Here is a 14,362-nt window from a genome sequence, read left to right as displayed (position 1 = left end):
AACTTTTCATCCAAGTGGATCATTTTTTTCGTTTTAAGCATTCACTTAATCTGGTTGTCCAAAAGAATTGCACAGCTCTGCTGCAGGGCAGACAGCAATTAGGGCTAAAGCCTCTAATTTGAAGTTCTAAAAGTTGGCCTTTCCATGAACCGTATTTTAATTTGTTGCTACAATTAAACCATCTATGAATTACTTGCAAATAGCATTCCGAAGTATTAAACCAAACCCTATAAACAAAAGCAGTGATTTCATATTTTAATAAAGACAAGGTCACCAAAATCTTTTCAAGCTTGATGTTCTTGTAATAATTTCAAATTGTCTTGAATTCTTCATGGTCTGCAAGGCGTAAACTTTGACAGCTAAGGCTGCATCCAGTCAAATCCTCCCCATCATCATCATACAAAACTTCTAGCAAGGATCAATGCTCAGGGTTAGAGTTACAGAAACAGCAACATTTCATCACAAACTGAACAGTTTGATCTAACATTATATAAATTCAATAAGTGATCAAGGCATGGGTGTGCAAATTTGAGGGAATAAAACCTTAATGGCTGCCCTATGGTTAAAGCCACCAGTGGTCGAGAGCTACAGAGCTATGCTGATCAGGAACATCATGTCAGATACCAATGTGCTTAAACTAGTGCCAAATAGAATTACATGCACCAGAGTGTGCAGTGTGGGAGGGTGTTTCAATTAAGCTGTCAGCATTCCATCATCCACCTTGTCTTTAAAAAAGTACTCATGGAGAGATGCAAACATTTATCAGACTGCTTCCCAGGATGGAATTTTTGTTGCACGCGAGATTAAGCACACCAGGTAGTTTTCTCCATAGTTCAGAAGATTGAGAGAAACTCTCTTTGAAACTAACTAAATCCTTGAAGGGGTCAACAGAGTAGATAAAAGGAGGAAGTTTCCTTTAGTTGAGAAACCCAGAAACAGGACCCTTAGTCTCAGAACAAGGGATGGGCCATTCAGGAATTCTCCACCTAAAGGGCTATGCACCAAATACATTGAAACAAAGATGAATATTAACGGATTCGAGTGACATGGGGAACATGCAGGAAAAGTAGAAGAGAAGATTTGGTCTTGATGAATGGTCTAAACTCCAAATGGCTTGTTCCTGTATCCAATTCTTAAAACATTTAAGTTCTAACTATTAGTGGTAGCCTCCGCAATTACATCTCCCTTCCCACAAAAATGTCATTGGCCCCTACAACAAAACTCTAATCCAGCACGCGACAATCTGGCAATGTTAAGACGAGATTTTCCAAACTATTGGATGCAACTCTTATTAATTTCCAAACAACTGCTTCAAGTAAAAAAGTTCAAAAAATTCTCTAGTGAACCAACCAGTTTAAAGGAAGCTGGAAATACACAAGCTCTCCAGATTCGTACTCCAGCCACAACTCTGCCCATGGCCCTGACCCCTGGCATTCTGGACCCAAACGTCAACTCCAGCTATTCACCCAGCTCACAATCTAAGTGCCCGACACCCCTTGCTCTGGCTGCATATCTCGCTTCTATACTTGACTCCCAGTCCACATTCTGGATTAATGAATGCTGGATGCTGTACTATCTACATTGTCAGAATATTGGATACCAGGTTATCACTTTTACTGTAAATGTGCCAACAAGAGCTATGGAACTATTGCAACAATCTTTTTTCTTACCATAAGTAGTTAAAAAAGACCTATCATATCTGAAAGTCTCTCAAATTCCAGAATGCTATGAATGTTATAATTGTTATAATGTCATAATTGTTATAAAATGCAAAGAAAACTCCAAAGTTTGCCAGTTGACCAATAGTAACTGATTACTAGGAGGCATTTTGCTTTTCAAGTCTCAGTTGAGTTTTTTTCCATTCTAACTTTGAAAAAAAAATCTACATCTACAATGGAAACAACAGATTGCAGATACTGTACTGGAATCTGGAGCAACAATCCGATGAAAGAACTCATCAGGTCAAACAATATCTTGCAGATGCTGTTTAATCCACTGAGCTCTTCCAAGATTGTTCACAACTTCACTTTTGCAGTACCTCTTCAACTGGTTGCAAAGACCTGTAACTTTCAGTTTCTTCCAACTAACAATTACAATCCCAATTTCCTACATTTGAGAAAAGGTTTGTACTTGTACAACCTTTTCAAAAAATGATTTGCTCTTAATGGCCAGTAATGTATAAGGAAAACGAAATCACAGGAATTTCTATTAACTTGGAAGTTGGGCCTTGAAAGGCATGCGAGTTATGTAAAGTTAGGATATGATTTTTCAAAATAGCCATTTTTTTAAAGTTGGAAACCTAATGAGTCATTGCTAGTTTACTGAAGAATTTGTTTTTTTTGGCAAGGCTTCTATTGGAATGGAACAGTATAAACTTTAAGATTAACGCAAAACATCGCACAGAGAACAAAAAGTATATCGTAAATACACCAACCCCTTTCCTTCCCTTCCCCCACACTTTTTAACTGATCCCTTTAGTAGGCCTCGTTCCTGAATGAGTTAGTAACTCGCACCGAGTTGCAAGTGACGGTTCTGAACTCTACAACTTTCACCCCTTTCCCTTTCAGCAACTAAATAACTCAATTACTACTGTTTTCTTCCCTCTGGATGTTATGTTTTTTAACACTTTTGTCCCTCTGTAGGCCCCAGATTCACCATGTGAGCTTCTATCCATCCCTCTAGTTTCTCGTTATTAACGTATAAATGAATGAGGACGATCAGTGCACAAAACTGCCTTTCAGCCCGTTGTTTTTAAAAGTTACGTTAGTTTCTCCCTACTCTCTCACACACTTTGGTTCCCACTCTAAATGCAGCAGGCCTCAGGCTCGCTGGGCCTCTGGTGCACAGATTGCAAGACTTATTTCACGGCACACTCACATGAGAGATCTCCTGCTGGCTGGATTTGTAATTCTTCTTGGTCAGGTTGTCCACAAGGTAGCTGATTTGAGACAAGGCCAGCGATAACGAGTCAAGATTCATTGCTGGTCGGGGCGGTCAGCTGAGGAAAGCGGGAAATGGTCATTATTCCCCTTTCTTTTACTGGAAAAAGAAAAATTTATCTTCTCGTGTCAGCGCCTTTCCTCTCTCTCTCATATATATTTTATATATATTTATAAAACGATGGAGGAGGGAAGGGGTCGCCTTCTGCTAAGTGTTCTCACGGGAGAGTCCGGGGGGCCCCAATGATCACTTCACGAGTGTCCGCTCCGCTCCGCTTCCGCTCCACCCGGAGACTTCGCCCCCTTGGAGTTGGTCGGCCTTCAGCCCGTTGTCGGCTCCTCCTGGTTCACTTTTCTCCCGCCGCCACTATTCTTCCTCCTCCTCCGCCTCCTCCGTGTAGCCTGAACATGGCGCTGCTCCGCCGGTGGGACAAGAGAGAGAGAGGCCGAGGTGGGGAGGCGAGGAGAGGGGAGGGGAGGGGAGGGCAGGCAGGGGAGGGGGAGGGGAGGGGGCTGGGTAGGGTGGTGTGGTGTTGTGTGGTGGTGCTGGTGCTGGTGGCGGCGGCGGCGGCGGCGGCGGCGGCGGCGGGCAGGGGAGGGGGGAGTCGAGATGGGAGGAAGCGGTGTCGGCCCGGCCTGTTTTCGGTTTGTTCGGCTCTCTCGCCCTCCCGCCCGCCCGCTCGCTCCCTTGGTTGGTACGGCTGCAAATGGCGACGCGGCCTCACTCACTGCGCCATCTTGGAAGCACCGACAAACACAACAGAAACACTAATTTTTTTTTTAAATCCTCAGAAAACTTTCTTTTAGCGCCGACCGGGTACTTTAAAAAACTCCACTTTAAATTTTAATCCTTTAACGAAACCCCGGGAAACAAGGAAAACAACCCCGAACCCGCTGATTAGTCGGGCGATTAAGTCTAGCGAGAGCGAGACTACTCCGAGTTGTAATTTTTTTGATGGTGGGGGAGGTAAAATTGAGGGTTTCCGGTCACCCGGGAGAAGAGTTGGGGGAATTTATTTTGTCTGAGTTTATTTTATTTCTGCGATAGTTTCTTCCACGCGCGCCTCTTTCTCTCCTCCCTCTCCCCCAGCAGCGGCAGCGGCAGCAGCGCCCAGTCACACGTCGCGCCCCTCCCCCACGGACCGCGCGCGCGTCTCCCCCTCCCAACCCCCACACAGTCCTCGCGCCCGCCGCAGTGGCACAGTCCGACCAACGCTCGCGCCACTTGGCGCGAGCCCGTCGGATTATAATTTTTATTTAAAAAATAAACTTGTTAACCTTATCACAGACTCGCATCCCCGATTCCCTTACGCACAATTTTGTTTTTTTAGAAAGAGTTGGGGGGAGGAATATTTGCACCACGTGACACAGAAACCGCTGGGCGTGAGGCAATATTTACTTTTTTAATAAAATAAAATCGATGTCGATTCTACAGTCTATATGATATTTTTAAAAATATTATTAAAATACAATAATATGTGAAAATAAAAGAGACGAATGGAGGGGCGAGAAGTTTTAATCATGTGATTGGGTCATATGATCGAGCTGCGCAGTAGAGGTTTTCGCGTTTGGTTTCGTTTGCTGTTAGTGTGTGTGATCTGAAGTAGTCTGCTTTTTTCTTTTTCTCCCATCTTGTCCAACACACCACCTTCATATCCTTAATGTTGTTCTTCTATTAGTGTTGGAGATGCCAGTGACTTCCACCCCAGCATAAGCTGATCTGATTTGTACGTTTTAAAATATCTGGTAACAGACCCATTAGGCGATCGAAAAGCCTGTTCTCATTAGGGGATCGGAGGTGGAGAGGGTTAGTAGCTTTAAAATTCCTTGGCGTTAACATACCGGAGGATCTGTCTTGGGACTAGCGTGTAAATGCCATCACAAAGAAGGCCCGACACGCCTCTTACTTTTTTTCGGAAGGATAGATGTGAAGCACACCGCCTGACCTGTTTTTACAAAATGTTAAATGGTCAGCTCGACATAGACCACCAATCCCACATCAAACCCAAACCTATTAGGAGCAGACGAGGGCATTTAACTCAATTTGAAATACTAACTACCAAATCAGATGTGTACAGCAATTCATTCCCGCCCCTCGCACAATTAAAGCATGGAATAATCTTCATCCTACCACAGTCACACAACCAAACCCAGTTAAATTTAAGGCAGCTTCTTCAAAAATTTCCTCCTTAAGTCCACACTCCGCCACCTCCAGTTTAAATTCCATGCGGAATATTCAGGAGGATCAAGAAGCAATAAAGCAGATTTTGGCGTGTCACCAAAAACGTTGACAAACTTGTATAGTGGAGAGTATCCTGACTTAACATCATTGCTTGGTATGGAAATACCAATACCCAGGAATGAGGAAAAGGTACAGAAAATCGTGGAAACAGCCCAGTCCATTACAGGCAAAACCCTCCACGTCTGACGTTTACAAGGAGCAATGCCATTAGAAAACATAAAATTTTTGAGTTTAAAGATTAGCCTTATTTGTCGCATGTATATCGACACTTATCCGAGTGCCAATAGTATTTCCCTGATCATCATATACAGTTTAAAATTAGCTGACTAGATGTCCATCATATTCAGTAAATGAAAGTGAACTTTATTGTTATCTGTGCAAATATATATATATATACATTAATGCAATGAAAGGCTGACTTGCAGCAGCATCTACAAGAAAATAAAACTTTTTACAAGAAAGAACACAACTTTTAAAAAAGTTAATTTTAGTACAAAGTGATCAAAGTGGTTATTGTATTGCTAAACTATTAGAGTTTTGCCAGTCGGTTCAAAAGTCAAATGGTTAAAGGGAAGACTGAGTATCAGGGCTCTAGAAAGTGATGTACAATAGAGAGAGATAGGGACATAGTACACAGTTTCCTGAAAGTGGAAACACAGATAGACAGGGCAGTTTAGGTGTTTGAAGTATTTGCCTTCATTGACTGGGGATTGAGTAAAAGCATTTGGGGCATCCTGTACAAGGAATTGATAAGACCACATTAGACATTGAAAAATTACAGGAGTTTTGATCAGGTAGGTATGTGGGCTGAGAACTGGCAAATGGCTTTCAATCCAGATAAATGTCAGGTTTTGCATTTTGGGAGATGAAACTAGGGTAGGAATTGTACGATTAATGGTGGTGTCAATGGGAGTGTAATGGAACGGAGGGACCTGGGACTGCAAATGCATAATCCACTCAAAGTGGTGTCATGAGTAGATAAGGGTGGTGAGGAAGGTGTTTGTCACACTGGCCTTCCTCAATTGGGGAACTGAGCATAAGAAACGGAAGTTATGTTGCAGTCATAACAGTTGTTGGTGAGACTGCACTAGTGTATACTGTGTTGGTAACCTTATTACAGGAATGGTGTTGTTAAGCTAGGGAGAATACAGAAAAAGTAGAATATTGACTGGATTTGGGGCCTGAGTTGCAAGCAGAGGCTGCATAGAATAGGATCATATTCCCTGGAAAATAGGAGATTGAGGCGGGGAGGGGGAATGATCTGACAGAGGTACAGTATATATAATCATGAAGGACTTAAACAAGGTGAAGGCGCATTGTATTTTTCCTAGGTAGAGATGCTAAAAACAAGAGGGCATAGGTTTAAGATCAGAGGCAGGAGATTTAAAAGGGACATTCAGGGCAGCTTGTTCATGCAAAGAGCAGTGCATGTTTGGAATGAGTTGCCAGAGCAGTGGGTGACACAGGCACATTGGCAACATCTCAGGTCCATCTAGATATGTTTATGGCTAGCAGACATTTAGAAGACTTTGGGCAGATGGGACTAGCTAGGGTGTGATGGTACAATTAATAAAATATTGGTTAAGCCACAGCTGTAGTGCAGTATACAGTTGTGATTATCATGATATATACTGGATATTATTTCTCAATAAAAGAACCAACCAGTTCCCCTCCATCACCACCTGCCTCCATCTGACAGAACTGGTCCTCACCCTCAACAATTTTTCCTTTGGCTCCTCCCACTTTCTTCAGACTGAAGGGGTAGTCGTGGGCACCTACATGGGCCCCAGCTATGTCTGCCTCTTCGCTCTTTACGTAGAACAGTCCATGTTCCAAAACTTCCCCAGTAATGCTCCCCAACTCTTCCTCCACTACATTGACAACTCATCAATTTCATCGACTTTACCTCTAGCCAGTACGCAGGCACGGGGAGCATCAGCGGCAGCGGAAGGCAGGTGGAGCACCACTGAATGCGGTGAGTTTCTTCTCCTTGCCTGGGGGCTTCTCTTACTTTTTAAACTATAGAAGAGAGGTAGAGTCCAGTGAAGCAGCCATCATTGGAATGGGGGCTAGAGTCAGAGTGGGAACTTAAGCAACCTTGACTCAAGAGGCTGCGACAAGAAGTAGCTGAGGCCAAAGAAACAGGTTAGAAGGGTTAATTTTTCCTTTCGTTATTGCTGATTTGGTTGGGTGCCCCCAGTACAGTGCAGGCAGAATGGCAGATATGGCAGTGGAATGCCCCTCCTGTAGGATGTGGAAATTCATGGACCTATTGGTCTCCCTGATGGCTACACCAGCAGGAAATGCAACCAACTCCAGCTCATGATAGACCACATTAAGTAGCTGGAGCTGGATGGACTTTGGATCATCCAGGAGGCAGGGAATTGATAGATAAGACTTTTGAGCAGGTGGTTACACCCAGAGTGCAGAATTCAGGGAGTAGATGGGTGAACACCGAGAGAGGTACTGGGAGAAAGAAGTCAGTGCAGGGATCTTTCCCCCCAGCAACAGGTCTACCCCTTTGGATACTGCTGAGGGGGATGACCCATCTGGGAAAGGCAGCAGCAGCCAGACCAATAGCACTGTGGTCAGCTCAGAGCCTCAGAAGGGTAGGGTGAAGTCAGGTGGAGCAATAGGCATAGGGGACTCGATAGTTAGGGGGACAGATAGGGGATTCTGTGGCAGCAAAAGAGACATCAGGACAGTTTGTTCCCTCCTGGGTGCTAGGATTTAGGATGTCTCTGAGCGGTTACAGAATATTCGTGAAGGGGAGGGTGAGTAGCCAGAGGTCGTGGTACATGTTGGTACCAATGACATAGGCAGGAGAGGGGCAAAGGGTAGTTGTATATGATTCGTATTCTACATGGTGGTTGGTGACCAGTGGTGTTCCACAGTGATGTGTTCTGGGACCCCTTCTCTTTGTGATTTTTATAAATGACCTGGATGAGGAAGTAGAAAGATGGGTTAGTAAGTTTGCTGATGACCCAAAAGTTGGGGGTGTTGTGGATAGTCTGGAGGGTTGTCAGAAGTTACAGAGGGACTTCAATAGGATGCAGAACTGGGCTGAGAAGTGACAGATGGAGTTCAACCCAGATAAGTGTGAAGTGGTTCATTTTGGTGGGTCAAATTTGAAGACAGAATATAACATTAATGGTAAGACTCTTGGCAGTGTGGAGGATCAGAGAGATCTTGGGGTCTGTGTCCATCGGACACTCAAAGCTGCTGCGCAGACTGACAGTGTTGTTAAAAGGGCATATGGTGTGTTGGCATTCCTCAACCATGGGATTGAGTTCAAGAACCGAGAAGTAATGTTACAGCTATATAAGACCTCAATTAGACCCCACTGCGTTCATTTCTGGTCATGTCACTACAGGAAGGATGTGGATACTATAGAGAGTGCAGAGAAGATTTACAAGGATGTTGCCTGGATTGGAGAGCATGTCTTATGAGAATAGGTTGAATGAACTCGGCCTTTTCTCCTTGGAGCGACGGAGGATGAGAGGTGACCTGAAAGAGGTGTATAAGATGATGAGAGGCATTGATCGTGTGGATAGTAAGAGGCTTTTTCCCAGAGCTGAAATGGCTAACACGAGGGTGTGCTGTGGATACTCTGGAGACATTGATAGGATGCAGAACTGAGCTGACAAGTGGCAGATGTAGTTCAACCCAGATAAATGTGAAGTAGAAGTAGGTACAAGGGGGATGTCAGAGGTAAGTTTTTCACACAGAGAGTGGCGGGTGCATGGAATGCATTACTAATGGTGGTGGAGGCGGATACAACATGGTCTTTTAAGAGACACTTAGATCCTTCCATGGAGCTTAGAAAATTAGAGGGCTATGTGGTAAGGAAATTCTAGGCAGTTTCTGGAGTAGGTTACATGGTTGGCACAATATGGTGTGCTGATTGTGCTGTAGATTTCTATGCTCTATGTACAGTGAAATGCATTGTTTGTGTCTACGACCAACACAGTCCAAGGATGGGCTGGGGCAGCCCGCAAGTTTCACCATACTTCTGGCACCGATATAGCATGCCATAACTTATGAACCCTGCAGGTATGTACTGTATTTGGAATGTGGGAGAAAACAGGAGCACCCAGAGGAAATCCATATGTTCATGGGGAGAATGCACAGACTCCTTACAAACAACGCAGGAACTGGACCCTGCCCTTCTGTTGACTGGCAGGGTAAAGTGTTACACTGACGGTTATGCTGGTGTGCCACCTCATCAGCAGAGATTAGGTCAGGCAGAGGTACAGAAGCCTTCGGTCCCACACCACTAGGTTCAGAAAGAGCTGTTACTCTACATCAGGCTCCTGAACCAGTGTGGATAACTTCACTAACCACAACATTGAACTGATTCCACAACCTAGAGACTGACTTTCCAGAACTCTTTATTTCTCAGTATTATTTATTTGCACAAGAGTGAGGGTTAATGAATTAATGCAAAGGTGTGAGTAAAGCTGGATGTACTCAGACCTGCAGATTTAGCCTTCCATTTAGAAGCTGAATATCTTCCCCTGATCAATGCCTCTTCATCCCAGGATCTTTGACTGGTCACAGGTTTTGTGTTTGAAGTAGACCTCCAGGTTCATCAGCCGTTGGAGATGGGGAGATTTTCTCTAATATTTTACTAAAGGATTACTTTACAGGCAATCACTTTCTGGTGGCTTAACACCAGTTTTAAAGCAAGCCTCCCTCATCTTCACGGTAATAAGACCATTGTTTTTCCCCCTGCTGTATCTTGTCAACACTCTAAACACCTCAATAGGTAATGCTTCATCTTGTATATGAAATGGAATATTATCTCAGTCTACATAACTGTCTTCATGCTCCAATATGCTGGCAAAATTTGTGCTGCTTCTCACATAAAAGATCTTTGAGGGGAGCTACTGGCCCTGAATGGGGTTCTGCTGAAGGAATCTTGAGCTTTGTGCATCTGTAAGATAACTTCCTCCGTGTGTACCTGTCAGTTTGTGATGATAAGAATTCATTCATTAGCCTTTCAATCACTTGTCACAAGTACTCAAAGAGAATCTAAAAATTTCACTGCACATTCAATTTCTTACTGTTTACTGAACAATTTGCTTTTTTTTGGTCCAAAGTGGATGACCTCACACTTCTCCACATTGAACTTGAAGAGTTCTTTTTCAGCTCATTTCCTCTTCCATCACCTTCCAGCTTCTCACTTCATCCTCCCCCACCCACTCACCTGGTCTCACTTATCACTTGTCAGCTTGTACTCCTTCCCCTCAACACCACCCACCCCTCCCCCCACTCTCCTATTCTGGTTTATTCCCCTTCACTTCCAATCTTGATGAGGGGTCTCAGCCCAAAACATCGACTCTTTATTCCCTTCTATAGATGCTGCCAGACCTGCTGAGTTCCTCTAGCATCTTGTATGTGTAACTCTATAATAGTTCTCTTTCTTCTCCTTTGCTCTATCAATGTTGTTTTATAACCTTTGATACCCTCCTCCTCTACTTATTAAATTTAAAAATCAGTACAACACATAAGTTATTTGAGTCATCACTGCTTCTTTGTAGAGCTATCAATAGTCAGTTTGTCTCTGTACTCCTGAGCTTTAACCAAAAATAACATATCTGTAGTTGAATCTCCATTCACAGTATGCAGGCAGTGCACTCCAGATCATAATAAATCTGGTACAAATGCATAAGTTTATATTAAATACATCTTAAATTAAATTCGTAACAATTCTGTCTAAAACCAATTTTCTGTTTTTCAAATCTGGATCGATTCAGAATCTGTGTCCGCTTGGTCCTTGAATCCCTGCTAATGGAACCAGGTACTATTTGTACTGATGTTATCTGCAAAGATTTTACACACCTTTATCAAATGACCTCACAATTGTTTTTGTTCTAAGGAGAATAAGCCCTGATTATCTTGGTATGCATACCTCAGCGACAGGGCCACCATTGTTGCCCTTGGGAAGGTGACATTAAGTCACCTTGAGCTGCAGTCTCAAGTGAAGGCGCGGCCACAGTATTACCAAGTAGGGAAGCTGAGAGCCTAGACCTGGTGACAACGAAAGAACTGCGATATAAGAGGCATGCTAAGTTGCAAAGAGAGGGAAGAAAATTGATAAGGTTCAGGAATTATAAAAGTATAATGAAAATATAATAAAAACGAAGAAAATAGATTACGTGCAGACTAATGGGTGAACAAAAAGGCCTCTACATAAAAAAGAATACAAATTGTAAGAAACAATTGTGACTTCCGTTGATACTTGGAAATTAATGATTAGAAGTCAGAAAATGTGGTCAGGGGAGAAATTTTAAACTATCTCTATCGCTAGGGAAAAGATGATCAGCAAACTAACAGAACTAAATGCTAACAAGTTCCAAGGATTTGGTGATCTGCAACTAAAGATATGGTTGCATGGGCCTGATCTTCAAAATTCCCTTGACTACAGAGATGTTCTAGTAATGTTGCAACAGATAAAACTCCAAGTGTAATGCTCCTCCTATTCAAGGTAGGACAGACATCTTCTTGCATCTTCCATCAGCCAGAAGGTACAATAGCGGAAAGCATGTCCAACCAGATTCAAGGGAAGTTTCTACTGTTATGAGACTATTAAGTGGTTCCTTAGTTCGACCTTTGACCTCACAATCTACTTCATTATGACTTGCACCCTATTGTTTACCCGCACTTCACTTTCTCTGTAACTGTTACCCTTTACTGTGCATTGTTATTGTTTTACCCTGTTCTACCTCAATGCACTGTGTAGTGATCTGATCTGCATAAACACGATGCAAGATAAGCTTTTCACTCTATCTTGGTCCATGTGACAATAATAAATCCATCTCAGTTAAAGACCAATTAGCCTGGGATCTGATGTGGAAAATAGTGAAATGCATTATGAAAGAAATAGTATTAGGCTATTTAGAACATCACATGCAATGAAAAGGGCATGTTATTGAATAAGTTCGTTGAGATGTGATGTGGTGGGTGGATGAACGAGCACCAGTAGACATATATTTGGATTTCCAGGCAGGCTAAGGCAGGTTTTTGATTCGTGGGTAAATCAAAGGAAATTGATGCCAAGACCATTGATACAACATCATAAACTGATGCAACATCAGATCAGCTACAATCTTAAAGAATAGAACAGACTCAGCAGGGGTGCGGCGTGGAGGGATGGAGGTGGTCATATGGGTGACTCTCCTTTTACTTATGTTCTTCTGACATAGAGGGCAATCGGCAGATAGAACTGCCCCTTTGTGCCCCTCGATGATAGATGTGACAAGTTTGGGAAGCACTGCCGACGGTGCACTCTGTAAGTGGGACACATGGTATTGTGGTGTTGGGAGGAATGATGAGAATGGGTGTCATGTAAGATTATATAATATTTGCTACAACTTTGGTGGGTATCATTCACCTAACCTGTTCTAATATCCAGTGTATTTATGTAGTTAGACAAATTGAGTTTCTGCTCAGCACAACATCGTGAACTGAAGGGCCCACACCATGTAGTACGGTTCTATGTTTTATGTACGTGGTGACTCCCAAGGTGTGTATCGTGTTGCACTCAGCAGTGGGCACACAGTTCAAAGTTACCTTGTCCAGTACCTGGTGTGTGACCTGTACAGATATGAACACGTGTCTGAAAGCTGTCTAGGCCTCGTTGCATGCCGATGTTAGCTGGTTTCGGAGCGTTGTAGATGGAATTAACATTGCGTATTAATCATCACCAGTCATCTCCATGTTGGAGCTCCTACTGAAGCAGCTGAAGGTGTTTAACCCTTGGACAGTGTCCTGAGGAAATCCTCCAGTGATGTCCTGAAGCTGGATGACCACTCTTCAACCACTGAAACCTTCCTCCTTTTGTGGAGTGTTTTCAGCTTGACTTCCTTTGCCACTCCTTACCAGAACTCCTTGGGTCTGCACAGTTATGTGGTGCCTTGATGTTAAGGGCAGTCCCTCTTAATCTCACCTGTAGAATTCAACTGGGTAACATCACAAGCGACAGGTTCCTCCCTCCAAGATACTGTCGTTCCTGGTTAGGGCAGATAGTGAGGCCCGCCTGGGGAGAGTAGTCATTGGGGCAGTATTTGGTGTTTGGGTTGCTGGCTGCATCTAGGATTGGGATAGAGGGGAGCTGTTTCCTTTGCGATGTTGGACAATTTGAAGATTGTGGCAGTGTGGTGGTCCAGCTGTCTCTGAAGTCGGTGTGGCATGGCTGCATCAAGGATTGAAGGGCTTGGGAAACATCTAGGATTGGGGTAGTTGGGTTCTTTCCCTCACTCTTGGCCAATCTAGCAGTTCCTACTGTTGGGTGAAGTAGTCTGCTTGGCTATTATTACTCCTGAGCCTTTCTATTTCTCCCACAATCACTGATAATTGCCATATCTCTCTGGCCCGTCTCCAGGAACCACCCGGTGTCTTACCCCATATGGAGAACTTTATCAATTGTTTGCAATCATATGATATTTGCATTGTGAGTTCTGGTTATATTATGAGCCTCCAGACCCAACAGCTTCATTCCCCAGGGAATCTTTGGGACAGTCGCCGCTCCTGCTCGCTGTCTGTACGCTCCGTCACGATGCTGTGGTGCTTGTTGCTGCTGTGTGCAAGCGGTGCCTTGGGACAGCCTTCCCAAGATGAAGTCTTCTCTCTGCCAGGGCTGAACACCAGGATCAACTTCAGGCAGTGGTCAGGCTACCTGGAGGCAGGTCCTGGCATACATCTGCACTACTGGTGAGTAAATGAGCATTGATGCCTGGATTTCACAGGCGGCTGAAAGAATCAAGACTCCCAGCCAGGACTTCTTATTCTCCTGGATAAACATGTCAGGGAAAAGTTTGCAATTGGGCTTCAGCCATGGAGTTGAATGAGATTAAAGTAAACAATGTAGCTCTTGTTGTTCCTAGTTGCTTCTCATTTGAGAGGCCAGCGCGGTAGCACAGCGGTTAACGTAATGCTATGACAGAGGCAGTGCAGTGACGCAGGTTCAATGCCCACTGCTGCTGTATGTTCTCCCTATTACCACGTAAATTTCCTCCAGGTGCTCCCGTTTCCTCCCACATTCCAAATATGTACGGTTAGCAGGTTAATTGGTCACATGGGTGTGACTGGGTGGTGCGAGTTTGTTGGGCCAGATGTTACCGTACTGTGACTCTAAATAAACAGCGTGTGAGGTGCCCCACATGGGTGACTGGGGATC

At 43.9% G+C, this 14,362-nt stretch overlaps 2 protein-coding genes across 13 annotated transcripts in view; one reads left to right on the top strand and one right to left on the bottom strand.

The window, feature by feature from the left end:
* cnot1 (CCR4-NOT transcription complex, subunit 1) overlaps positions 1–4,246 on the bottom strand; it is a 238,370-nt gene extending 234,124 nt beyond the window's left edge. For 2 of the 7 annotated variants that reach the window (XM_063066589.1, XM_063066592.1), the window contains exon 1: positions 2,878–3,153. In XM_063066589.1, the coding sequence (XP_062922659.1) occupies positions 2,878–2,979 (102 nt within the window). In that variant the 5' untranslated portion in view covers positions 2,980–3,153. The other 5 variants (XM_063066595.1, XM_063066596.1, XM_063066591.1 and 2 more) reach the window with 4 other exon arrangements.
* The window catches only part of LOC134356063 (lysosomal protective protein-like), a 53,683-nt gene continuing 42,503 nt past the window's right edge, over positions 3,183–14,362 (top strand). Inside the window, exons 1-4 of one of the 6 annotated variants that reach the window (XM_063066599.1) lie at positions 4,529–4,666; positions 7,094–7,156; positions 10,941–10,984; positions 13,689–13,896. In XM_063066599.1, the coding sequence (XP_062922669.1) occupies positions 7,152–7,156; positions 10,941–10,984; positions 13,689–13,896 (257 nt within the window). In that variant the 5' untranslated portion in view covers positions 4,529–4,666; positions 7,094–7,151. Of the gene's footprint in view, positions 3,391–4,528; positions 4,747–7,093; positions 7,157–10,940; positions 10,985–13,688; positions 13,897–14,362 lie in introns of those variants that run through there. The other 5 variants (XM_063066598.1, XM_063066600.1, XM_063066597.1 and 2 more) reach the window with 5 other exon arrangements.

This window comes from Mobula hypostoma, chromosome 14 (assembly GCF_963921235.1).
Source record: "Mobula hypostoma chromosome 14, sMobHyp1.1, whole genome shotgun sequence".
NCBI classification, from domain to species: Eukaryota; Metazoa; Chordata; class Chondrichthyes; order Myliobatiformes; family Myliobatidae; genus Mobula; species Mobula hypostoma.
The sequence above is the reverse complement of the archived record's forward strand: the minus strand, read 5'-3'. Positions and strand labels throughout refer to the sequence as shown.